At 41.4% G+C, this 27,838-nt stretch overlaps 1 protein-coding gene and 1 long non-coding RNA gene across 2 annotated transcripts; one reads left to right on the top strand and one right to left on the bottom strand.

The window, feature by feature from the left end:
* Positions 1 to 1,679: 1,679 nt before the first annotated feature.
* Positions 1,680 to 4,574, bottom strand: LOC128791796 (uncharacterized). The gene is made up of 2 exons (XR_008432146.1): positions 4,441 to 4,574; positions 1,680 to 2,015 (listed from the first exon to the last, which is right to left on the bottom strand). It is a non-coding gene; the product is annotated as an uncharacterized LOC128791796 (long non-coding RNA).
* GLRX3 (glutaredoxin 3) lies at positions 4,248 to 27,037 on the top strand. Its single transcript, XM_053949694.1, has 11 exons — positions 4,248 to 4,388; positions 8,415 to 8,523; positions 11,597 to 11,671; positions 14,062 to 14,245; positions 18,154 to 18,326; positions 19,284 to 19,345; positions 20,847 to 20,904; positions 22,228 to 22,280; positions 23,732 to 23,771; positions 23,853 to 23,945; positions 26,798 to 27,037. The coding sequence occupies exons 1-11, from the start codon at positions 4,321 to 4,323 to the stop codon at positions 26,846 to 26,848; spliced, it is 966 nt and encodes a 321-aa protein (XP_053805669.1). The 5' UTR covers positions 4,248 to 4,320; the 3' UTR covers positions 26,849 to 27,037.
* Positions 27,038 to 27,838: the final 801 nt, after the last annotated feature.

Raw genomic sequence — 27,838 nt, 5'->3', positions numbered from 1 at the left:
GTGGCTGGTCTTTCTTCTTCATCTTCTTCTCCACCTTCTTCTTCACCTTCTTCTTCACCTTCTTCTTCACCTTCTTCTTCACCTTCTTCTTCACCTTCTTCTTCTCCTCCTTCTCCATGGGTTTGGGTGGTTTTGTGTACTTGGATAAAAAAGTCCACATTGTAGGCACAGGTAGTTGGTTATTAAGTTAAGAGTAAAAATAATTGTGGTGTCATTTCTTAATTGGACACTTTATCCTTAAAAGGCCTTGGAGAGAGAGAAATGAGGCTCCATTTTTAGTCTGTTGGAGTAAAGGGCTGCAGAACTCAGGGTTTGTGAGACTGTGACAGAGATAAGAACTGATAAACATCTGAGCCCCAACAAGAAATACCCTCTCACACATTTAATCCCCACCTTGGCAGAAAAGAAACGAGGAATCATTAGAAAGGCAACACACGATTCTTTGGGAAACCTGCTGGCAAACTGCAGTGGGATTTGGGAGCAGCTGGGAGCACCCACCCAGCCTCTTCCCTCGGGGGTTTTCCACCCCGGTTTGGGCTCCACATCCATCTCCTGGGGGCTGCAGGTGAGCAGGGCATCCCCTGGCACTTGCCAGGTTAATTTGTCCCCCTGCCTGTTCCATCCCGAGTCCTTGAGGCTTCCCTGGGACGCTCCTGCCAAGGCTCCATATGGGATCCCAGAAATACAGCCGGATGGGAGGGAGATTTAGCTCTTCCCTGTCTCCGTGGGCCTATCCATTTGGAGCAGCAATCCTCGCCTTTCCCTTCCCAAGGAACCTGGAAAAGGTCTCGGGAAGCTCTCTCAGGGCTGAGGGTTTGATTTATGGGGCAGAGCTGGAGTTGACACGGGCCACGGAGGGAAGAGATTTATTTCCAGGGGTTCCATCTGTCCCACGCCTCGGCCTCCATCCCATAATGTCTGGACCCAGACCCTTGGGATTCCCTCTGCTGAATTCCTTCACAGCCAAAATTCACCTCTGTTTGCTGGGAGCTCACCAGGAATGGGGCTGGGACAGGGAAAAAAATCCCAAACCCCCGCGCGAGTGCGGCAGCGGCAGCAGGAATTCGGTGGAATTGTCCATGGACAATTGAGGGAATGTCCACAGCAAAATTCTGTTTGGTGGGGAACTGCAAGGGCAAAAGGATTTCCCCTTGGAAAACAGAAACAGCTTTGTTTGTGTGTGGAATTCCCTGGTTCAGCCTCACTCGTGGCCCTGAGTGCTGCCCGCTCGTCCCAGCCACGTGTTTTCCCTGTTGTCCCACGTGGGATTTTATTTGATATGAGCTGGAATCTAAAATGAAATTGAGCAATCCTACTGACAGCACAGGAATTCAGGATTTAAACAAAATTATTATCTTCAAAACAAATATTTTATGGGGGGAAACCCCCCACGTTTTTCCCTTGTTTTGTGAGAGAGGAAGAATTATTTTTAAAAGCTCTGAAAATCAGCAAAATGAGATAAAATCCCAAACATGATTTTCCTAAAGGCTGGATTATTCCACTGGGTTTCTGTCAGGTTAAAATGTCAGAGAAAATAAATAGAATTAGACTTTCTTTTCTCCACTCACACAGTTTACATCAACTAGAATGTATTTAGGGAAAATGTGTAGTTTTATATATTTTTCTTTGTTTTCTTTAAAAGTATTTTAGGCTATAGGAAAAGACAATAAATGGAGATGTTAACAGTTTATTTTGCATTTATTTGCTTTTTGAGAATTCAGGTAAAACATTGTTGATTAACGTGTCAAAACATGAAATTTATCCAGTGAAATTCCAGGCTGTTTCATGACCATCTTAGTAGCAGCAGAGAGATCAGAGTGCTCTGGATTAATTTTTGTCTATTTCTGCAGCAGGAGGATTATTGGAGAGACCAAAAGAAACACTCACTGTTCTCACCCACACTGCACTTCCCATCACTGGGGTAATCCTGGTCCCAGATTTAAGGGCAGCGAGCTCCAGGGGTGAGAACCTCACTTCACCTTGACAACACCCCACGTTCTTTTCCACGGATTCTCCTGGCAAAGACAAAGGAAAATGGGAATTGGTCACCTCTGCTATTGCAGAGGGTCAGCAGGGAGCAGTGGGGCCCCCAGGGGCTGTACTGGGACCAGTGACACTGGGGACACACCAGGGGACTGAGGGTGCAGGGACACCCCTGGAGGATGGGATGGCATCCAAAAGTGCCCTGGAGCCAGGCTGGAACAGCTGGGAATGTTCACCTGGAGAGGAGCAGCTCCAGGGAGAGCTCAGAGCTCTGCCAGGGCCTGGAGGGGCTCCAGGAGAGCTGGAGAGGGACTGGGGACAAGGGATGAGGGACAGCACACAGGGAATGGCTCCCAGTGCCAGAGGGCAGGGCTGGATGGGAGATTGGGAATTGGGAATTGTTCCCTGGCAGGGTGCTGAAGGTCTGGGATGGAATTCCCAGAGCAGCTGTGGCTGCCCCTGGATCCCTGGCAGTGTTATCCCAAAAGGGTTTTATTCCCCTCTGTGGAAGAACCCGACCCCCACACAGACTTATGGGATTTATTTCCAGCTCTGCACAAAAAGGGGACGGGGCTGATCCCCCAAGGCAGCACACAATTACCAAAACTTGTCACTATTTACACAATTCACCAAACAAAAGCACAGACATTCACTGGCTGCATGTCACACAGTGCCCTTATTAATTAGTGTTCTGTCTCCTCGTTAACGATTCTCTGCTTATCTAATGATTCCTGGTGTTCCTCTGCTTTTGGGGTTTCTCAGGTTGCTGGTCGCCATCTGCTCCCCCCGGAATTCCCTTCTTTCCCAGTGGGAGCTGGTCCAGCACAGCTGGCCAGTTGTTTTTATTAGTTTCTTCCTTATCCTGGGAGTTCTGCCGAGTGCCCCTGGGGCTGGCAAATTCTGTATTCCCCGTGCCCTCTGTCAGTGGGAATCCTACTGATACCTCAGGTTTGAGCTTTTCTATTTTTCAGGTTCTGTGCTGCTTTAGTCTGTGGGTCTGGGCTTCATCTCAGGGGATGCTGAGCTCTCTGCACAGAGCAGGAGACAAAACAATTCCTGCTCCAGCTGGGCACCAAGGACAAATGATCCAAAGCTCAGCCCAGGAGCACAAACAGCGTGGGCTGGAGAGAGAAAAACAAGCAGGATGGGAGTGCCTGGGCTAAAGCTGGAATTGGACAATGAACTGCAAGGTGCAAATGGAGCAGAGCTGATCCCAGTGAGAGCCCCTGGGAGCGCTCGTGCATTTTGGGACCATTTTGGTTCCTCTTGGGTGCAGCCCTGGCTGGGCTCTGGTGCTGCCCAAGGTGGATCCATGAGGAGATCCTTTGAATAAATCCCTGCTTTGTTCTGTGACTCTGCCCAGCCTCTGCTCCAGGGCAGCCTCACCAGCACAAAGGCTGTGCCTGCCCCCTGGGAAGGACACCTGGCATGGACTGGGCAGCCACACAAGGAATGATTTTTTCCCCAAAGCGTGTTCTCGAGCCCCGGGCCGGGCTCGCTGGGAGGCGAGCAGCCCTGAGGCGATGCCGGCAGTGCGGGGCGGCCTCAGGGAACGCCTGTGGGGCAGCACCCATTCTGTGTGGGACACATCGGCCACCTCCCGAGTTTTTGGAGGCGGCCGCCCACACAGGGCCACGGAGACAAAGATCAGCCTTTTCCCTTGGGAAAGAAAAGTGGCCAGCCCAGGTTCCTGCTGTCAGTTTGTAGGGTTCCCTTGGGGCTGTGAGGGCAGCACAGGTTTGAGGTGGGGGCAGCTTGGGTCTGCGACACATCCTCGATCGTTTGGATTTTTGGACGTGTCCGGACACTGAGGCCCACAGACCCCTGGAGACAAAGTCCAGCCTTTTTCCTTGGGAAAGAAAAGTGGCCAGCCCAGGTTTCTGATGTCGGTTTGTAGGGTTCCCTTGGGGCTGTGAGGACAGCACAGTTTTGAGGCGAGGGCAGCTTGTGTCTGCGACATATCCTTGCTTATTGGGATTTTTTGGAGGCGGCCGGCCACTCAGGGCCACAGGCCGCCGAGCACAAACGCGGCCTCCGGGGCAGAATCTCAGCGGTCGCGCATTGCGGCGGCTCCGGGCCCCGGGGCTGTCCCTGCCCTTGGAACGGCGCGGCCGGCACGGGGCACACGTGACGCGGGGAGTACACGTGACACGGGGAGCGCACGTGACGCGGGGAGCGCACGTGACGCGAGGAGCACACGTGACACGGAGAACACACGTGACGCGGGGAGGCCACGTGAGGCGGGCGGAAGCGCGTGACCGGGGCGGACGCACGTGACGCGGGCGCCGCCACGTGACCCCCGCCGGCGACACCACGTGTCCCTCGCTCGGCCCGGCCATGGCGGGCGCGGTGGCGGCCGCGGGCTCCGCTGAGCAGTTCCAGAAGCTGCTGCAGAGCCCGGACAGGTGAGGGGACAGCGGGGGCGACGCGGGGGGATCTCGTCCCTGTGTCCCGTACCGGGGCTCCCGTCCCGCCGCGCCATCCCTCTGTCTCCTCCGTGGGTGCCATCCCGGTGTCCCGTCTCTCGGTGCCATCCCGGTGTCCCCATCCCGGTGTCCCCCCTTTGGGTCCCGTCTCTCGGTGCCATCCCGGTGTCCCCATCCCGGTGTCCCCATCCCGGTGTCCCCATCCCGGTGTCCCCCCTTTGGGTCCCGTCTCTCGGTGCCATCCCGGTGTCCTCATCCCGGTGTCCCCATCCCGGTGTCCCCCCTTTGGGTCCCGTCTCTCGGTGCCATCCCGGTGTCCCCATCCCGGTGTCCCCATCCCGGTGTCCCGCTTTGGGTCCCGTCCCTCGGTGCCATCCCGGTGTCCCCATCCCGGTGTCCCCATCCCGGTGTCCCCATCCCGGTGTCCCCCCTTTGGGTCCCGTCCCTCGGTGCCATCCCGGTGTCCCCATCCCGGTGTCCCCATCCCGGTGTCCCGCTTTGGGTCCCGTCCCTCGGTGCCATCCCGGTGTCCCCATCCCGGGTCCCCGCAGGGCACAGCTCGGGAGGGGCCGGTGCTGCCGCAGCGCTCCGTGAAACCTGCGAGGGGAAGAGAAAAAAAAAAAACAAAACAAAATGGAGAAAAACTGAGCTCCAAACTGCGCAAAGGCCGGGCTTTGGCCGGGTTCTGGCCTGGCTTTGGCTCGGGCTTAGGCCGGGCTTAGGCTCGGCCTGTCCCCAGCTCAGCAGTCGGGGGTGCTGCCCTGCAGCAGCTCCTGCCGCAGGGAACATGGGGCGAATCGGCTGGAAAATCCTATAATCCAGAGCTGCCCTGCGAGCTGGGATTGTCCTCCAGCCGTGGAAGGTGTCACCAAAACCACCAGGGCATTTCAGTGGGAACAGCAGTGGCATTTCAGTGGGGACAGCAGTGAAATTTCAATGGGAACAGCAGTGATGTTTCAGTGGGAACAGCAGTGAAATTTCAATGGGAACAGCAGTGATGTTTCAGTGGGAACAGCAGTGAAATTTCCATGGCAGCAGCAGTGAGATTTCAGTTGGGAACAGCAGTGAAATTTCACTGGGAACAGCAGTGGTGTTTCAGTGGGAACAGCAGTGACATTTCAGTGGGAACAGCAGTGGTGTTTCAGTGGGAACAGCAGTGACATTTCAGTGGGAACAGCAGTGGTGTTTCAGTGGGAACAGCAGTGATGTTTCAGTGGGAACAGCAGTGATGTTTCAGTGGGAACAGCAGTGATGTTTCAGTGGGAACAGCAGTGGTGTTTCAGTGGGAACAGCAGTGATGTTTCAGTGGGGACAGCAGTGATGTTTCAGTGGGAACAGCAGTGGTGTTTCAGTGGGAACAGCAGTGAATTTTCAATGGGAACAGCAGTGGTGTTTCAATGGGAACAGCAGTGAATTTTCAATGGGAACAGCAGTGAATTTTCAGTGGGAACAGCAGTGACATTTCAGTGGGAACACCATCATTTGGGTGTTCATTGACACAGAAGTGGCTCTGAATTATTCCTCTCCTGCGCAGGCTCTCATTCATCTGGTTTTGTGCTCCGTGATGAACGGCAGGGCTCTGCTTTTCCTACAATCCCAGCCTGGTCTGGGACCTGCAGTCCCATCCAGGGACACCTTGCCCTGTGCCAGGGTGCTCCCAGCCCCGTCCAGCCTGTCCTGAACAATCCCAGTGCTTTTATTCCATGCACATGTTTAACTTTGGGAGGGAGGAGACAGATTTACAGGTGATTAAACGTGTGGTGGAATACCAGCAGTTCTTACAGACAGCAGGAGGAAATGCTGTTAAACGATGGTTCTGGGGAAAAGGAACAGAATTTCTTCCAGACTTGCTGCAGGACTTCCCCTTTGCCCCCTGGAATTGTCCTTCAGCTGGATTATTTTGTAGGGACATTGCAGAAGAAACTCACGTGTCCAAAGGAAAATTGCTTCAGGAACAAACAGAGAATTTTAAGGTTATTTAATATTTAGAAAATATATTCCTAAATCTATGTCTAAATACAATATTTAGAAAAACCCACCAGTAATTTTCTCATTGCCTTTGTCACAGAACATAATTTGGTTTTCTCTCTAAAGGAATTGATTGTTTTATCCATGTCCTTGGACCTAAGATGAGCTGATAATCCTGATAAATCTTCCTCTGAAAACAGCATTTATAGTTACATATCAATTTCACAGCATTTCTTGTTTCAGAAAATTATCATTTCTTGCATCGAGTTGTCATTAAGTTTGTGTTGTAGAATAAGTGTAAATCTTGATATTTAAGGGAAAATTGGGGATTTGTCATAACCTTTTTGTCCCTGCCCTGTTTAATAGTGGAGCTCTTTTTTTTAACCTTGATTAAATGTAGGGAACACTTTGTTTAGAATTACTTAAGTGCTTCATTTTGCTAAGTCTTTATTTTTTATCTTTCTTAATGTTTTCAAGTACTCTGTTTTTTTTTTTTTTAAGGTGAAATCAAAGTGCTCAGAGAGCAGTTCAGTTGCAAAATCTGAATGAATTAAAAAAAAAAATCAAAAAACCAAAACAACTCCAAAACCCCTAGTGCAGATGAATTTAGAATATGTTTTTCCTGAAGATAAAAATGAACATATTGCAGCTGGATGTTGTTAAGGAAGGACCAGGCTCTGGTGGGAAGAGGATGAAGTAATCCTGGGATGATTTGTCCTGAGGTCCATCCCTGTGGCCAGGCGTGTCCTGCTGTGGGCACAGACTTAAACTGAGGATTAGGGGGGGGAAAAGAAAAGTTGTTCTGTTGTTTTTCTGCCAGAATTTTCTAGAGTTTCACTGGCAAACCAAGTCTGTGAAAGCATCCAGGGTGTGTGCTCAGGTCACAGGAAGTGCTCCAGCAGGGATCTTGTGCTGCCCGTGCAGCTGTTACAATGAATTTCTATTTTTTTTTTGAATAAAAGACATGAAGTGGCTGCTGTGGCATGGGTGACTTGGTTTCTCTGCTTTTCTAAGTAATTAATACCAGTACATTGTATCTTTAATTCCTTTTTCCCGTTCTCTGGTGGGTTTGACCTCTGCAAAGATGGAGAACAGAACTGGAAATTCCAATAGCTTGTCACTGCTGCCATCCCAGATGTTAAAGCCCCTGGGAGCTGGTACCCAGTGTGATGGGATTTCTGCTCACACCTTTAAATGCTGTGTAGAACCAATCCCAAACATCCCAGAAAACCTGGAATAAGAAGTTGGAGGTAATGAAAGCAGAAAAATAGCATTGCAGTGTGAAGGGTTTTGTACTGCATCGCCCCAGCAGTGCTGCCTGGGCTCGCGCTGTTCCCTGGAAAGGAAAACTCCTGGCTATGCTTTAAGGGGTTTTTAATCTCAGGTGATGCCTCAGGTTTTAAGTTTTCTATTTTTCACATTCTGTGCTGCTTTAGTGTGCAGTTCTCAGCTTCACATCAGGGGATGGTGAGCTCTGTGCACAGAGCAGGGAGACAAAACAATTCCTGCTCCAGCTGGGCACCAAGGACAAATGATCCAAACCTCAGCCCAGGAGCACAAACAGCGTGGGCTGGAGAGAGAAAAACAAGCAGGATGGGAGTGCCTGGGCTAAAGCTGGAATGGGACAATGAACTGCAAGGTGCAAATGGAGCAGAGCTGATCCCAGTGAGAGCCCCCGGGAGCGCTCGTGCATTTTGGGACCATTTTGGTTCCTCTTGGCTGCAGCCCTGGCTGGGCTCTGGTGCTGCCCAAGGTGGATCCATGAGGAGATCCTTTGAATAAATCCCTGCTTTGTTCTGTGACTCTGCCCAGCCTCTGCTCCAGGGCAGCCTCACAGGAAGGTGGTGGGGGTGGGTTTTTATGGAGTGCCCATCCCTGGAGTGTCCAAGGAATTCCTGGAGGTGGCACTCAGGGCTCTGGGGACAAGGTGGGTGTCGGGCCCCCGGATGGTGACCCTGGAGGCCGTTCCCAGGCTCAGTGATTCCGTGATGCTGGTGGTTTTTGGCAGCTGTTCCCAGGAGTGCTGTCTCTCCCCAGGTCCCTGGTGGTGGTGCACTTCTGGGCGCCGTGGGCTCCGCAGTGCGCGCAGATGAACGAGGTGATGGCAGCGCTGGCGCGGGAGCACAGCCAGGTCACCTTCGTGCAGGTGAGCCAGGGCCAGCCCTGGGGAAGGGAAGTGTTCCACAACAGGGGGAGGTCCCTCTTGGGGTGCCTGTGTGACCTCACATTTCAAATGCCCCTCTCACATCTGTTATCCCAGAGGTGCTGCTGCCCTCAGGGATGGCTCAGACAGGGAATCCTGGAATGCTTTGGGTGGGAAAGGACCTCAAAACACATCCAGTGTTATCCCAGAGGTGCTGCTGCCCTCAGGGATGGCTCAGACAGGGAATCCTGGAGTGCTTTGGGTGGGAAAGGACCTCAAAACACATCCAGTGTTATCCCAGAGGTGCTGCTGCCCTTGGGGATGGCTCAGACAGGGAATCCTGGAGTGCTTTGGGTGGGAAGGGACCTCAAAGCACATCCAGTGTTATCCCAGAGGTGCTGCTGCCATCAGGTTTGGCTCAGACAGGGAATGCTGGAATGCTTTGGGTGGGAAAGGACCTCAAAACACATCCAGTGTTATCCCAGAGGTGCTGCTGCCCTCAGGGATGGCTCAGACAGGGAATCCTGGAGTGCTTTGGGTGGGAAAGGACCTCAAAACACATCCAGTGTTATCCCAGAGGTGCTGCTGCCCTTGGGGATGGCTCAGACAGGGAATCCTGGAGTGCTTTGGGTGGGAAGGGACCTCAAAGCACATCCAGTGTTATCCCAGAGGTGCTGCTGCCATCAGGTTTGGCTCAGACAGGGAATGCTGGAGTGCTTTGGGTGGGAAAGGACCTCAAAACACATCCAGTGTTATCCCAGAGGTGCTGCTGCCCTCAGGGATGCCTCAGGGAAGGAATCCTGGAGTGCTTTGGGTGGGAAGGGACCTCAAAGCACATCCAGTGTTATCCCAGAGGTGCTGCTGCCCTTGGGGATGGCTCAGACAGGGAATCCTGGAGTGCTTTGGGTGGGAAAGGACCTCAAAGCACATCCAGTGTTATCCCAGAGGTGCTGCTGCCATCAAGGATGGCTCAGACAGGGAATCCTGGAGTGCTTTGGGTGGGAAAGGACCTCAAAGCACATCCAGTGTTATCCCAGAGGTGCTGCTGCCATCAGGGATGGCTCAAACAGGGAATGCTGGAGTGCTTTGGGTGGGAAAGGACCTCAAAACACATCCAGTGTTATCCCAGAGGTGCTGCTGCCATCAGGGATGGCTCAGAGAAGGAATGCTGGAGTGCTTTGGGTGGGAAAGGTCCTCAAAGCACATCCAGTGCCACCCCTGCCATGGGCAGGGACACCTCCCACTGTCCCAGGTGCTCCAGCCTTGGAGATGTTCCTGGTTCAGGGATCTCAGGGTTCCCAGAGGGCTCCTGTGGCACTAAAATGTCCCTTCAGGAAGGTGAATTCAGCCCCTGCACGTTGTCACTCTGCTTTGTGAGGCTCTCTGCACATCCCACTGGGATCCAGGGCAAGGAAAAAGGAATTCACCCACGTGCTGATGGTTTTAAACCAAATTTCTCTGGTTAATGAGACACTTGTGGGATGATGAGGGCAGGGAGCAGTGCAGCAGCCAGCTGTGTGTGAGTGTTTTAATGTGATTTTTACACATTAAAAGGATGTGTGTGTGGGGTTTTTTTTTAAGGATTCCTTTCAGTTGGTATTTGTAAAACAGGACAGAATTACTTTAATGGTATTTTATGACTTAGAGCTTCACAGGACTAATTTTTAACATATTGCAAATTCAAGATGCTTCAATTTATCTAGAGTTTAGTAGCTTTTACCCAGCCCAACAAAGTCTGGAATCTCTCAGTTGCCTTTTTATTATTCCTGTATCATTTATTTATGACCTTTTATTATTCATTTATTATTATTCATTTATTATTATTTATTATTATTTATTATTTATTTTTAATAACAAGATTCCAAAGTCATCCAGGACTGTAAAACCAAGACAGTGGCACATCCTTTTCCCAACTTCCCTCCTCCCAGTAATTTTAATATTACTGGTGTTCTTGCTTAGAGAAAATAAAATTCTTGGGTGAATTTTACTGATACATTTTGGAGGGAGGAGCTCCTCAAGAGGAATATATTTGAATTTTGGCAGTTCTTGATGGGATTTTTGTATTGCAGAATATCCAGCCTGCCTTTGAATTGGCAAACACCTGTGTTCACATCCCAAAACACAAACAACATTTTGGGAAGCTGTGCCAATAAGAACAAGTTCCTGAAATGTGAAATGAAATCTCTTCTGTGTTTATGTGGAACATAAATATCCGAGCAGGAAATTTTGCTGGGAAAGAAAATGAGTGTTAGAGGTGGAAGTCATCATTTGCCCCTGGAGAAAGAATCAATAATTGGAATTATCTATTCTCCTTCAATTATGTATAAGCTTTCAGTTCAATTTCAGCTAATGTAAGCTTTCATTTTCTAGCTGTAGTTTCTCACTTGGTTCTGTTGGAGTGGTGATTTGCAGGAGGAGGCTGGGGCTCAGTTTTGATGCTCCTGCTTTGCCTCTCCAATTAGTGGGTTCATTAGGAGCCTGTGTAGCTGGAGCAGCTCAAAAGCTGAGCCAGTGAAGATAAATTTCCAGAGCAAATCCCTGTGTGATGGAAGTGGGAGCAGTAATCCCAGGCTGGGCACTCAGCAGCCTTGCAGGAGTTAAAAATCAGGTTCAGCTGAAGGAACACCTCCTTTTCCCCTCCTAATTTGCAGAAATGGGGCTGCAGATGTCAGGGGTGATGTAGAGCCCCCAAAGGGGCACAAAGGCACCTCTGTGATGGTGACATACCTGGGGGCAGTGATTTATGGGTTCCAATATAGCAGGAGCTGCACAGCATTGAGAATTTACTAGGTCAGGAGTGCACCAAAAATTTTATTCGCAGCCTCCGGGCGTCTTTTGAAATGTGCAACAAAATAAAAACCTCTGAACCTGTTCTGACACCGCGGAGGTTCAGTGGGTGCCACGGCAGCCCAGAGAGTCTCATTTAAATGCAAATGTCTCACAGACTTCAGCAGCAGATCCTGTTTAAATGTATAAAATACCAGGGAGAACATTCCAGGATTGACACTCACAGTGAAACTTTAAAGAAGATTATGAAAATAATCAATTTTTTTTTTTTTTTTGGTTTGGTTTTTAGCTGGAAGCCGAGGCTGTGCCTGAAGTGTCTGAAAAATATGGAATTAGTTCTGTTCCAACGTTCTTGTTCTTTAAGGTAAGAGGAAATGGATTTAAGAGGAAATGAGTTTAAGAAAAGTGGATTTAAGAGAAAATAGAATCCATGTGGACTCTTTAATACTTTTGTAATACTCTACCAGAACCTTAGGAGCTTTCTCATTGAGGAAACACCTCTGTAACTGATTGAAGTCTATCCAGTGGAACCTAAAAATGGAGATAGAAATGGTTTTTGCACTTTATATGGAATAGTTCAGGGCCTCCTTTAGTGCTTCAGCATTCATACGTAGTTTTTATTTCACTTGTTGTACTTGGGTCAAAAGATTTACAGCAACATTTCTTTGTCTTGTAGTTGGGAAAAAACCCGAGTAAATATGGTAATAACAGAAATAACAATTCTGTTTGGGTGCTATTTGCCTGTTATGATAAAACTGATAACATTTGCTTAAATAATGATTTCTAGAGGCAAACTTGCTGCTGTTACTGATGCCTTGGAGTGGCTGCCTAGAACAGAGGCTAGACAAGGTTAGGAGGATAAAGTGGGTATTTATTAAAGGCCTTCCACAGCTACACCTTGGGCAGTCAGAAGCCTCAGAGGCTGCACCCAAGGTGTGGACCATGGTCACAATTTTTCAGGCAGATATAAGTTTGGTCTGTTTACACATCAGGGGTTAATCCTCCAATTACAGCTTTGGGTGATGAAGTTATTTACCCCCAGTTTGCTCCCCCCAGCTCACTTTTGTTGGTACTTTTCAGGGCCTGAGGCCGTCGGGTGTCCTTGAGTTTCAGGCCTGGAGGAATTGTTTAGTCTGACCAAGATGTGAAGGCAGTCACTAACACTTAGTGTGGAGTTCAGAGTTAGGCACTCGTGCAGCACAGGACATGAGAACCGATGTCGCCCTGTTCTTTTAGAAGAGTTAAAGTTCTGTTCAGAGCTTTCTGTGCCTTCTGATGTTCACGTGTTTCTACAGAGTTTCTCACGCATGTTCATGTAGATAGTGATTGACATTCTTCTTTGTGAGAGGAGAGAATTGAGGGACTGTTGGTTTGACCAGTTAGTGGGTAGGGAAGTGACCCCTGTTAGTGGGTAGGGAAGTGGTTAGTTAGTGGGTAGAGAAGTGGTTAGTTAGTGATTAGAGAAATGGTTAGTTCGTGGGTAGAGAAGTGACCCCTGTTAGTGGGTAGAGAAGTGGTTAGTTAGTGGGTAGAGAAGTGGTTAGTTAGTGGGTAGAGAAGTGACCCCTGTTAGTGGGTAGAGAAGTGGTTAGTTAGTGGGTAGAGAAGTGGTTAGTTAGTGATTAGAGAAATGGTTAGTTAGTGGGTAGAGAAGTGGTTAGTTAGTGATTAGAGAAGTGGTTAGTTAGTGGTTAGGGAAGTGGTTAGTTAGTGATTAGCGAAGTGGTTAGTTAGTGGTTAGGGAAGTGGTTAGTTAGTGATTAGAGAAGTGGTTAGTTAGTGATTAGAGAAGTGGTTAGTTAGTGGTTAGGGAAGTGGTTAGTTAGTGGTTAGAGAAGTGGTTAGTTAGTGATTAGAGAAGTGGTTAGTTAGTGATTAGAGAAGTGGTTAGTTAGTGGGTAGAGAAATGACCCCTGTTAGTGGGTAGAGAAGTGGTTAGTTAGTGGTTAGGGAAGTGGTTAGTTAGTGGTTAGAGAAGTGGTTAGTTAGTGATTAGAGAAGTGGTTAGTTAGTAGGTAGAGAAGTGACCGCTGTTAGTGGGTAGAGAAGTGGTTAGTTAGTGGTTAGAGAAGTGACCCTAGTTAGTGGTTAGAGAAGTGACCCCTGTTAGTGGTTAGAGAAGTGACCCCTGTTAGTGGTTAGAGAAGTGACCCCTGTTAGTGGTTAGAGAAGTGGTTAATTAGTGGGTAGAGAAGTGGTTAGTTAGTGGGTAGAGAAGTGGTTAGTTAGTGGGTAGAGAAGTGGTTAGTTAGTGGTTAGAGAAGTGGTTAATTAGTGGGTAGAGAAGTGGTTAGTTAGTGGTTAAAGAAGTTAGTTAGTGGTTAGAGAAAGACCCCTGTTAGTGGTTAGAGAAGTGGTTAGTTAGTGGTTAAGAGAAGTGGTTAGTTAGTGGTTAAGAGAAGTGGTTAGTTAGTGGGTAGAGAAGTGACCCCTGTTAGTGGGTAGAGAAGTGGTTAGTTAGTGGTTAAGAGAAGTGGTTAGTTAGTGGTTAGTTAGTGGTTAGAGAAGTGGTTAGTTAGTGGGTAGAGAAGTAACAGTTGATCCCCCAGTGCACTGTCACTTTCAGAGTTCTGTATATGGCCAGGTCAGAAATTCAGCTTCCTCTTTCATAGCCTAATGTGCGCGGACGTTCTTTCGCGCCGACCCGGCCAAGCCGCAGTCGCTGAGGCGCCGCCGCCAGGAGCGCGGCCAGGCCTGGCTTTGCTGTGCCTTCAGCCCAGGCTTGGCCCCACGGGTGCGTTTGTGTCCCCGCAGAACTCGCAGAAGGTGGACAGGCTGGACGGAGCGCACGCGCCCGAGCTGACGCAGAAGGTGCAGCGGCACGCGGCCGGCGCCGCCGCCCCCGCGCAGGAGCAGCTGCACGCCCGCCTCGGGCGGCTCGTCAACGCTGCCCCCTGCATGCTCTTCATGAAGGGCTCCCCCAAGGAGCCCCGCTGCGGTGAGCCCCGCTTTCTCAAAGGGTTTTCTTTTGGGAGTTCTAAAGTTCTTCTGAAAGCTTTCCGCGCCTTCTGATGTTCGCGTATTTCTACTGCAGTTCTCACGCACTGTCCATGTAAATAACGATTGTTCTGCGTTCTTTGTGGGAGGAGAGAACTCATGGGTTGTTGGTTTGACCAAAAATAACAATTGTTTTGTGTTCTTGTTTGTGGGAGGAGAGAACTCATGGGCTGTTGGTTTGACCAAAAATAACAATTGTTTTGTGTTCTTGTTTGTGGGAGGAGTGAACTCATGGGCTGTTGGTTTGGCCAGAAATAATGATTGTTCTGCGTTCTTTGTGGGAGGAGAGAACTCATGGGCTGTTGGTTTGGCCAGAAATAATGATTGTTTTGTGTTCTTGTTTGTGGGAGGAGAGAATTGATGGGCTGTTGGTTTGACCAGTGTGGTTGACCAGAAATAACAATTTTTTGTGTTCTTCTTTGTGGGAGTAGAGAATTGATGGGCTGTTGGTTTGACCAGAAATAATGATTGTTTTCCATTCTTCTTTATGGGAGTAGAGAACTCATGGGCTGTTGGTTTGACCAGCGTGGTTGACCAGAAATAATGATTGTTTTGCGTTCTTCTTTATGGGAGGAGAGAATTGATGGAATGCTGGTTTTACCAGAAATAATGATTGTTTTGCGTTCTTCTTTATGGGAGGAGAGAATTGATGGGCTGTTGGTTTGGCCAGTGTGGTTGGAGAGGTGGCAATTCCATCCTCCAATCCACTGCCACTTTTAAAATTCTGTATCTTGCAAAATCAGAAATAAAACTCCTTTTCTCCTTTGGACTTACCAAGCTGCTGTGTACTCACTGCATGTCCAACAGCAGCCAGCCCTGCCTGGGGTTTCATGTTCACTATCTCCCCTCTCTTGGGTGAATTGTACTGGTTTATTTTAGGCCCAAATTTTATGTATGTGTACATATTTGAAATATGTATACATTTTAAATTTTAAATATGTGGATATTTATGTATGTATAAATATATATATAATTATTTCTAATAACAAATTTTATATAAAAATATATTTTTATAATTATATTTATATATCTGAGCATATTTTAAATATGTATATATTTTAAATTTTAAATGTGTATATATTTATGTATGTATAAATATATATAATTATTACTGATAACAAATTTTAAAATATATTTTTATAATTACATATGTATACGTATTTTAAATATATGTATATTTTAAATTTTAAATTAGTATACATTTTAAATTTAAATATGTATATATAAATATATATAATTATTACTAATAACAAATTTTAAATAAAAATATATGTTTATAATTATATATGTATACATATTTTAAATATGTGTATATTTTAAATTTTAAATTAGTATACATTTTAAAGTATGTATATATTTATGTATGTATAAATATATATAATTATTAGTAATAACAAATTTTGTATAAAATATTTTTATAATTAAATTTATATATGTATACATATTTTCAAGATGTATATATTTTAAAATTTAAAGATATATATTTATGTATGTATCAATAGATCTAAATATCACGAATAACAAAATTTATATAAAATATTTTAAATAATTATATATATGTATACATAAATATGCATATATTTATGATGTATAAATATAATTATTACTCATAACATAGTTTTTATACTTACATTTATATATAATGTAGGCAGGCAGCACTGACAGAAGCAGAGGACACAGCCTCGAGCTGCTGTTTAGGTTGGATATCAGGAAAAAGTTCTTTACAGAAAGAGGGATAAAGTTCTGGAATGTTCTGCCCGGGGAGGTGGTGCAGTCACCATCCCTGGGTGTGTTTAACAAAGCCTGGATGTGGCTCTGGCTGCCAGGGTTGAGCTGAGGGGTTGGGCTGGGTTGGACTCGATGGTCCTGGAGGTCTCTCCCAGCCTGGTGATTCTGGAATTTATGTATTATTTTTATATTTATACCCAAATATTAGATGGAGGTGCTCCTCAAGAGGAGCTTTTAGCATTTGTTTAGCTCCTCAAGAGGCGCTCCTAATATTTATTTAAATCTAACAAAACTATTTTTAACTGAGTTAATTTACTAATAAACAATTAACTAATACTATACAATATTTTAAATTTTAAAAGTAATTTATTATTAAATTTACTAAAAAATAACATATTTAAGCGAAATTTCTCTTTAAAATACTTTATAAACTTTAAAAATTAAAACCTTTAAACTTAATGAAAAACAATTTTATATAATATTTATTTTTTAAAAATTAGAACAAAATCAAAATAAAACTATAAATATTACTTTGCATTATAAAAATATAAATATTACTTCAAGTTATGAAAAAATGATAAAAATTACTTTAAATTCAGGAGGAATTATATATATTATATATTTGTCAGAGATGATCTGGATCTGTTTTATCAGTAGTAGGAGTAATAAAAATAGAATTAAATAAAAGACCCTGCTAGATAAAGATGGAGATAATGTTGACTTTTATCTACTTTGATACAGATAAGATGTGCTGGGGCCTTCAGTTCAGGTGGCAAGTGGAGGGAACTTTTTCCAGCGGGGATTTGGGGATTTTAGTGCAGTTTGGGGCATTTTTTTTCCTTGGAAAAGGCAGCAGAGCAGAGCGTGGGGTGAGGCAGCCCTGGCTGACCCTTGGGTGTGGTTGCTGCAGGTGCTGCAGGTGTGATTTCTGTGCATTCCTTGGGCAACACTGGGGTTTATTTGGTAGGTTTTGCTCGTTAGCTTCATTCATACTCTCAATTTCCAAGGCGTTCTTGTTGCTCTGATCACCCTGTTTTTATATATATATATATATATATATATATATATATATATATATATATATATATAAATTATATAATTATATATATAATTTTATATATAATTATATAATGTATAATCATATAATTACATAATATATAATTATATAATTATATTTTATATAATATAATATAAATATAACAAATAGATAAATAGAATAAATATATAAATATATTTATTACATTTTTATATATTTATACACAAATATAAAAATAATAGCTATTGATATATTTATATTTATATAATAAATATATAACAAATATATAATATTTACAGTAATATATAACATAACATAATATAATATGCTATAATATGCTATAATATAATATAATATGCTATAATATGCTATAATATGCTATAATATGCTATAATATGCTATAATATAATATAATATAATATAATATAATATAATATAATATAATATAATATAATATAATATAATATAATATAATATAATATAATATAATATAATATAATATAATATAATATAATATAATATAATATAACGTGATATACTATGGTATACTATGATATACTATAATATACTACAATATAATATAATATACTACAATATAATATGCTATAATATGCTATAATATAATATGCTATGCTATAACGTAATATAACATAACGTAATATAACATAACGTAATATAACATAACGTAATATAACATAACGTAACACAACAAACATAATATAACATAATATAACATAATGTAATATAACATAATATAACATAATATAACATAATATAACATAATATAACATAATATAACATAATATAACATAATGTAATATAACATAATATAACATAATATACTATGGTATACTATTGTATACTATACTACAATGTAATATACTACAATATAATACAATATAACATAAGATAATATAACATAACATAACATATACAGAATAAGTAGACGATATTTGCAGCAACACAGCTTTGCTGTTTGCACTGTTACGCTCTCCTGCGTGACCATTTCACCGTTTACTCCCTCGCCGTTCGCTCTGGCGCGGTCGCTGTCCCCAGCCCCGCTGAGCCCCGTTTCCCTCGCGCAGGCTTCAGCCGGCAGATGGTGGAGATCCTGCAGCGGCACGGCGTGGCCTTCAGCTCCTTCGACGTCTTCTCGGACGAGGAGGTGCGCCAGGGCCTCAAAGCCTTCTCCAACTGGCCCACCTACCCCCAGCTCTACGTGGCTGGGGAGCTCATCGGGGGCCTGGACGTCGTCAAGGTGCCGCGCTCGCGTTTCTCGCCTTTTGCCTTTGCTTAACCTCTCAAGTCAGGTTCACTTAAATGACTGTGAAGCTCTAGAAGTCTCCTAAACAACCTGCTTTTTTTTTTTCTTATTTTGATAGGGTTTAACATTTGTTTCGGTTTTTAGAGCACGTGACCTTGAGCAAACCACAAAATCCACCGCCAAGCTACAGTAAGGGCCTAGGCAACAGAAGAACTGCCTCTAGAAGCCTCAGATCTTCCATTTCCCGTTTATATTTTCATCCTTCTCCATGAAAGCCTCCCGCTCCCAACCATACCACCCCACCCAAATTTCTGTATCAGCCCAGCACGCCCCTCTGGCTGCCCTGGCTGGCTCCAGGCCCTGGCAGGGCGCTCGGGGACCTTGGCACGAAGTCAAAAACACCTGTGGCTTCCATTTCAGCTGCCCAGCTTATATGAGGGATTACAACCGGTGGTGGTTGAATTGGCACAGGGTGGAAAAGTGGAATTTTGGGGTTTTTTTAGAATGTAATTCACGGATACAACATGGAGGGATCTGGGTGTGCCCGAGCCTTTTCTTCCTTCTTCTTGCCCTCCATGTCTCGGTGTGATGGGGACACTTTTGGTCTAGGATAGGGACACAGTGTCCAGCACAGATTTTAGGTGTTGGGACAGGAGCTGTGAAGCTGGTACACGTAATTTTGGGTATAAAATGTGGGAGATGCTCGGGGCAGACTGTACCAGCCAGACCTCTGTGGGTCACAGAGAAAATATTTTAGATAAAAAGAAATAAACAACCTTGAAAACTCAGCTTCACACCTTCCAGAGCTGTTCTTTGGCTGCCGGGCTAGGGGAAAAGGAATTTCACACTGCTGGGCTCTTGCCAACCCGAGCCTGAATATTCCTTGCCAGAAATGTCTTTTTCTTGCCTTTTCTGCCTCATTTTTTGTTTTTTCCCCCCCGATTTCCCCAGGAGCTGGAGGCGTCGGGAGAGCTGGACACGATCTGCCCGAAGGGCCAGAAGCTGGAGGACAGGTGGGGCAATTAGAACAAATGTTGAGTTTTCTTTCTGGGTTCATGTAGGGGAAACCCTCTGCTTCATTCTGCTTTTGAATTCCTGCTTCGTCACAAGTGCCTCAAGAATTTATTTGCTTTACAGAATTCCTGCAGTTTTTCAGTGTCTTTTGGGGTTTGTACCTCGAAGTCCAAGAACCTTTACTTATATTTGTGGCTTAATTTCTGCTTGTTGCAAAAAAGTATCTTTTTCTATATTTATATAGCTATATATATCTATTTATGCATTAATATATCTATATCTATTTATATATCTCCACGTATCCATATATTTATAAATATATCTTTCTATATTTATATATCCACATTTATAAATTTATATATTTATACATTTATATATATATGTATTTATTTAGAAATATATCTGTACTTCTATATTTCTATTTATATATCTATATATATCTACTTGTAGATTTATATATTTATATATCCACTAATATATTTATATATCCACTAATATATTTATATATCTACTTATATATTTATATATCCACTAATATATTTATATATCCACTAATATATTTATATATCCACTAATATATTTTTATATCCACTAATATATTTATATATCTACTTATATATTTATATATCTGTATCTCTAGGTGGCTATATAGAAATAGATTCCTTTTTGCCTCTCTTTAAACAATTTATTCTTTAAAAATAACTGGGAAAATCATCTTTTTAAGCTTTTTCCAGCTTTGTTTGCCACTGATTTCCCATCTCTGGTGTCACTGGAGGGAATCCCTGCCTGGTTCTTCTCTCTGCTCAGTGCAGTGCAGAAATAACTTCATTAAATCCCATTTAAAAGTGGTCATAAATAATAATCCCACCATTCTAAATTCCAGGGATTAATTAATTCCTTCCAAATTTGTCCCGAGGCTTGGGTTACTTCACTTTGAAATTGTTTCACTGAGGCCACAAACCCCAATTAATGCTTTGAGCAGAGATTAAATTGGAGATTAAGATGAGATGGGCACATCTTCAAAAACTTTTTTTTTAGTGGCCTTTAGAAATTTTTTTTTAAAAACCTTTTAGCCCCTTCCTGTGCTTTTTAAGGAGTTTGTTAAGAAATCAAACATTTTTTGGCCCGTTCTTGATGAAAGTTTGCCAATTGCACAAGCAGTAACTCCATTTACACAGAATTTTTTTTTGCTTGGCACAAACTTTAGAGGGAAAGGAGAGAATGGGAGATGTCCTCTGCCTCCCAAAGGCTTTTAAAATTCCCTTAAAAAAACAAAAAAAACCCTTCCCAAGTTTTATTTTTGGTTAAAATAGTCCATGGGCTGTGTTGGAAGGAGCAGCAGCACTTTTGGGTAAGTTTCAGGGATATTTTTCACCAGCCTGCTCCGATGGATTCCTGCTGGGAATGGGGCAGTTCTTGGGGCTGGATCTGTTTGATTTTTCCCTTCCACACCTGCCTTTGTTTGGGGTGATAACCAAAGGCTTTCTTGTCTTTTTCCAGGCTTAAATCCTTGATAAACAAAGCTCCTGTGATGCTCTTTATGAAGGGAAACAAACAGGTAACGTGGAGTGCTGCAGAAAATATGGAATTTTTAGCTTGTTCTCCCTTCATTCCAATCAGGGCTGCTGCAAAAGTTATTTATCTTTTCATCTGGGGCTTCTGAAAACCATGGAACAGCCCTGGTTTTAATTATTGCTGAATATTATTTAAGTATTGGATATTCCTATTATTATCTATATTAATAATATAATATACTGTAATATACTGTAATATACTATATATACTACAATATACTATAATACAATATACTATACTATACTATATATAGTATATATATAATATATATAATATATAATATATAATATATAATATAATAGATAATAGATAATATATATTATATAATATATAATATATACTATAATATATATTAATATATTAATATAATATAATATAATATAATATAATATAATATTATATTATATTATATTATATTATATTATATTATATATAATTATATAATATATATAATTATCTAATTATAATATAATATAATATAATATAATATAATATAATATATATAATATAATATAATATAATATAATATAATATAATATAATATAATATATTATCAAATGATATACTATAAATTAACATAATATCAATTAATATACTATAAATTAACATAATATCTCATATCAATTAATATAATATAAATTAGTATATTATATTAATATATATTATATTAGTATACTATAATATACTATATATTATATAATATATAATATATTATATATAATACAATATAATATAATATAATACATCAATTAACATAATATAATATCAATTAATATACTGTAAATTAACATAATATCATTTGATATATTATAAATTAACATAATATCATCTCATATCAATTAATATAATATAAATTAGTATTAATATTATAATAGATATTTCTAATATCTTATATAATATATTTATTATATAATACCTATAATGCCTATTAATATCTAACAATTGCTGGGTGTTTTTTTTGTCTTCATGTGAAGAGTTTGCAGTGGATATGAACTATTAATTCATTATAATTCAAATTATAATCAATTTAATTACAGTTGAATTCATGAGAATTAAATTAATTCTAATGATGATAAATATAACAAGTTGCTGTTCTTGTTTATTGGAGTTTATTGTGGTGAATCCAGGGCGGTGGTGCCTCAAAATGAAGCAGATTTATTCCATAAATCCATAAAAATCAGGAGAGAAAGGATGGAGAAGGGATAAAGGAGGGGCTCATCCAGCAAAAAATTGGGAATTGCTGTAGTGCAGCAGGATTTAAAAAAAAAAAAGCAGAGGCATTTCATACCTGTATTTTATATTTTAGATGGCAAAATGTGGCTTCAGCAAGCAAATCCTAGAAATCATGAATAACAGCGGGTAGGTAACGGGCTTGGGTTTGGGATGCTTAAAAACTGCATTTTATGCAAAAAAAAAAGAGAAAATATAACTGCAATTATTCCCCAAATACGGAGTTTTATTTTTAAAGAGGATTTCAAGCAGCTGAAAGGTTTCCTGAGATTTTTAATGAAGTTTTTTTGGGGTCATTGAGGAGTTTTTTTCAGAATTTTGAGGGTTTTTTCAAGATCTGTAAGGGGTTTTTTTTTTTTTGAGAATTTTGTGGGGTTCTGTTAGAATGTACAGAAATTTTTGAGGGCTCTTTGAAAATTTTGGAGCCTTTTTGGTGAGGATTTTTTTGAAGAATTTTGAGTGTTTTTTAAGGATTTTGGGCTTTCTCTGTGAGAATTTTCAGGGTTTTTTTTTTTTTTTTTTTTTTTTTTGGGGAATTTTGAGGATTTTTGTCAGCATTTTGAGAGGTTTTGAGAATTTTTAGGGTTTTTGAAAAACCTTGAGGTTTTGAGACTTTTGAGGGTTTAAAAAAATCTTGAGGTTTTAGAACTTTTTGGGGTTTTTTGAGACTTTTGAGGTTATTTAAAAAATCTTGAGGTTTAGAACTTTGAGGGGGATTTTTTTTAGAATTTTGAGGGGTTTTTGAGAACATTGACTTTTTTTTAATAATTTTAAGGGATTTTTTCCCAGCAATTTATTGGCTTTTTAAAAATCTTGAAGTTTTAGAACTTTGAGTGATTTTTTTTTTAGACTTTTGAGGGGTTTTTGAGAACATTGAGGGTTTTTTTTTTTGTAATTTTGAGGATTTTTTGAGAACCTTGCAGGTTTTTTTCCACCATTTTATGATTTTGTAAAAAATCTTGAGGTTTAGAACTTTGAGGGGGATTTTTTTTAGAATTTTGAGGGGTTTTTGAGAACTTTGCAGGGTTTTTTTTTTGATAATTTTAAGGGATTTTTTCCCAGCAATTTATTGGCTTTTTAAAAATCTTGAAGTTTTAGAACATTGAGTGATTTTTCTTTAGAATTTTTAGGGGTTTTTGAGAACTTTGCAGGTTTTTCCCACCATTTAATGAGTTTGTAAAAAATCCCGAGGTTTAGAACTTTGAGGGGGGATTTTTTTTAGAATTTTGAGGGTTTTTTGAGAAATTTGAGTACTTTCTGACAACTTCATGGATTTTTTCCACCATTTTATAGATTTAAAAAAAAAAATCTTGAACTTTTACAACTTTGATGGTTTTTTTGGAGAAATTTGAGGACTTTCTGACAACTTCGCAGGTTTTCCCCACCATTTTACAGATTTTTAAAAAAACCTTGAGATTTTAGAAATTTTCGGGGTTTTTTTTTACGTTTTTATGAGAACTTTGAGGCCTCTCTTCACAAACACTGCGGGATTTTGTTGTTTTTTTTGAGCATTTCTTCCCAACTGCAGCGTGAATAACGTGAATATCCCATTTTTTTTTTTTTTCCCCCTCTCTCCCCAGCGTGGATTACGAGACCTTTGACATCCTGGAGGACGAGGAGGTAACAGAACCTGCCCACTCCCCCTGCTGCATTTTCCAGAGCCACAATTCCCAAATATTTCCCAAATATTTGCTTTTCCAGGTGCGCCAGGGGCTGAAATCCTTTTCCAACTGGCCCACGTACCCCCAGCTGTACGTGAAGGGGGAGCTGGTGGGGGGGCTGGACATTGTCAAGGTAGGAGCTGGGTTTCTGGCCAATAAAAACTCCATTTATTGCATTTAAAAACTCCAATTATTGCATTTAAAAATTCCATTTATTGCATTTAAAAATTCCATTTATTGCATTTAAAAATTCCATTTATTGCATTTAAAAATTCCATTTATTGCATTTACAAACTCCATTTATTGCATTTACAAACTCCATTTATTGCATTTTAAAACTCCATTTATTGGAATTTTCACTCCATTTATTGCATTTACAAACTCCATTTATTGCACTTACAAACTCCATTTATTGCATTTAAAAATTCCATTTATTGCATTTTAAAATTCCATTTATTGCACTTACAAACTCCATTTGTTGCATTTAAAAATTCCATTTGTTGCATTTAAAAACTCCATTTGTTGCATTTAAAAACTCCATTTGTTGCACTTACAAACTCCATTTATTGCATTTGAAAATTCCATTTATTGCATTTAAAAATTCCATTTATTGCATTTAAAAACTTCATTTATTGGAATTTTCACTCCATTTATTGCATTTACAAACTCCATTTATTGCATTTAAAAACTCCATTTATTGTATTTAAAAATTCCATTTATTGTACTTACAAACTCCATTTATTGCATTTACAAACTCCATTTATTGCACTTACAAACTCCATTTCTTGCATTTAAAAACTCCATTTATTGCACTTACAAACTCCATTTGTTGCACTTAAAAATTCCATTTATTGCACTTACAAACTCCATTTGTTGCATTTAAAAAACTCCATTTATTGAATTTAAAAAACTCTTATTTATTGCATTTAAAATTTCCATTTATTGCATTTAAAAACTCCATTTATTGCATTTAAAAATTCCATTTATTGCATTTAAAAATTCCATTTATTGCATTTAAAAATTCCATTTATTGCATTAAAAAAATCCATTTATTGCATTTAAAAACTCCATTTATTGTACTTACAAACTCCATTTATTGCATTTAAAAACTCAATTTATTGCATTTTAAAATTCCATTTATTGCATTTACAAACTCCATTTATTGCATTTAAAAACTCCATTTATTGCATTTAAAAACTCCATTTATTGCACTTACAAACTCCATTTCTTGGGATTTTCCTGCCTGTCCCCAGCAGAATTCCTGCAGCCACCCCAGGAGGCTTTTCCAGGGAAAGGAGCTTTAATCCTTCAATGATTGATTGGAAAAAACTCATTTTTACCCTTTTTTTTTTGCACTTTTCCCGTCCTTAATTTTGTTCCTGACGTTGTGGTTTTTTTTTTTTTTGGTGTTTTTTGTTTGTTTTTTTTTTTTGTTTTTTTTTTTTTTGTTGGTTTTTTTTTTTTTTTTTTTTTTTTTTTTTTTTTTTTTTTTTTTTTTTTTTTTTTTTTGTTTTTTTTTTTTTTTTTTTCCCCAGAAAACACTCCTGGGAAAAAGGAAATTTTCTTGGAGCTGTTGGAGCAGCCCCAGAGTTCCCAAATCCTCCTGAGCCAATTCCTCAGACTCTGAATGCTCAGGCAATAAATCCCATTTCACTCTAAAAATGCTGGGACTACTTAAATTACAGAGATTTGTTTGGTTTATTTAACAAGTGTGAGGATTGCCCCAATTGCCTAGATTAATTTTATTTACAAAGATTAATTCTACTTCAATTGCATAGATTAATTTTATTTATATAGACCAATGTTACTTAAAGTATATGGATTAATTTTATTTACAAAGATTAATTTTGCTTCAATTGTATAGCTTTATTTTATTTATATGAACTACTCCAATTATATAGATTAATTTTACTTAAAGTATATAAATTTTTATTTATTCAACAAGTGCAGGGATTGCTTCAATTATTACATAAATTTTTAATTGAAATGATATCAAATTACTATATAAATAATAATTTTAACTGTAGCTATTAGTTTTGCCTAAATTCTGTAGATTAATTTTATTTCTGTAGATTAACTTCATTAAATTATATAGATTAATTCTATTTCTATAGATTACCTGAAGTATATAGGTTAATTCTGTTTATTGAGCAAGTGTAGGGATAACTTTGATAAATTTTGCTTATATTACATAGACTCACTTAACTTAGAGATCAATTTTATTTGTTTATTTAGCAAGTGTGGGGATGAAAGAAATAAAATGAGTCTGGATAATTGAAGAAGTGTGGGGGCGTGCTCAGGAGGAGGAGTCTTGGGCACTGTGAGATGCTGTAAAATCCTTTTTTTTCTGCTATTTCAATGGAATTCCTCCCTTTGCATCCTTGGGCTGCTTGAATTCGTGACTCGTAGGGGTGGGCGAATGTTGGGCGTGGTTCAAATTTCATTTTTTACTGCAGCACAGTGTGGAATTGTTGAAAGAGAGCTGTTTGTGCCAAGGTGTGGGGGAGGAAGAGCGTGGCACGTGCTTTCCCAGGTGTCTCCTGGCGTTCCTTCCCAGCCCTGCAGTGGGAATTTCAGTCCCCAGGGATGGGCAGGGCAGAGGCACCTCCTGCTCAGCATCCCGAGGAGATTTCGTTTTCTTGCTGGGCTTTGTGGGTGGGAGGAACAAAACCCAGCCATGGGTGGCACCTTTGGGGTGCTGGAACGTTCTCTGGGTGCCTGGAATTCCACCTGGGAGGAGATCCAGGGACCCCAGGCAGAGCTTTCAAGGTGTGATTTTTCCATTCCAGTGTTTTGTCTTTTTTTTTTTTTTTTTGCTAAATACACCCAAACCAGAATTTAAATCCTTTATAAAGCTCAGAGTGTTGCCCAGGAGGGAGCTCTGGTGAGGCTCCAGCACACACCCTGCTGCCAGGGAGTGTTCCCTGCTGGAATGCCCTTGGATAATCCCAGCAAATCCATCACTGCTGCCTTTCTGCCTTTCAGGAGCTGAAGGAAAGTGGGGAACTGCTGCCTGTGCTGAAGGGGGAGAATTAATGGGGAGGACATCAGTGGGAAGAGAAATCCCTGGAACAGTTCGAGATTCTCCTGGAGAAACAGACAACTTCAGCCCTGAGGAGCGTCAGGAGGGGAAGCAGACAGGAAATAAAAATAAATATTCTCTGTATGAAAAAAGGGGTTTCACTGGGGACACAACAAGGTCAATTAAAATTCACTGCTCCAGGATTTGTGGTGTTGGGCTTTCATGATTTGCGCCCCTGTCCATCCCAGAATTATTTAAGGTGAAATTGGAACTTGGCTTTTGTTTTTTTTTGGGCTCAGCTCTCATTAGGGGAATATTAATGAAGCACCATCTCTTCCTGCCCCCATTAATTGTTTCCATGTCTAATGAACAAGAAAAACGCTTTGGGGGCCTTCACCCAGCGCAGCTTTAGGGAGTTGTTAATGAGCTGCAGCTCTGTCCTCTGCAAACTCGTTAAGTGGGCGCACTAATTGCTAGTTTGGGGTGCTCAGTCACGGACGTGGGGGTTTGGGGGATGTTTCAGAGGTTTTGGAGGTGCTGGTGGATCCTCAGGGAAAGTTTCCTGGGCTGCTCCAGGGATCCTTCACTGCTGGATCCAGAGGATTTCACCTGGGCTCAGTCCTTGTTTCCACACCTGAGTAAATTCCAAAGCCCCAAATCCTCTCCTTGCTGGGAGGGGCCAGGACTGACCTTCCCAGGTGTGCCTGGAGACAAGAGCTCCAGGTGAGGTGCACACCTTGGGGCAGCACCTTGGGAGGCTTGGGGAGCAGCTCTGGGGCTTTTCCCCTAAATTCTAAATATGATCCAAGTCCCCGAACCTCAAATCTGGAGTTAAGCTTATCCCAACCTGGAGGAGGTTGGCAGCAGGGAAGCAGCTCCTTCCATGTGTTAGAGGATTCCTAGGGATGGATATTTAATTTTCTAGGATTAGTTTTAGTAATTGCTATCATATATGTGTTATAACTTTAAACCTGATTTTAATTGCTCTGGAAAAAAAAAAAATC

This window comes from Vidua chalybeata, chromosome 8, assembly GCF_026979565.1.
Source record: "Vidua chalybeata isolate OUT-0048 chromosome 8, bVidCha1 merged haplotype, whole genome shotgun sequence".
In the NCBI taxonomy this organism is placed as follows: Eukaryota; Metazoa; Chordata; class Aves; order Passeriformes; family Viduidae; genus Vidua; species Vidua chalybeata.
The sequence above is the reverse complement of the archived record's forward strand: the minus strand, read 5'-3'. Positions and strand labels throughout refer to the sequence as shown.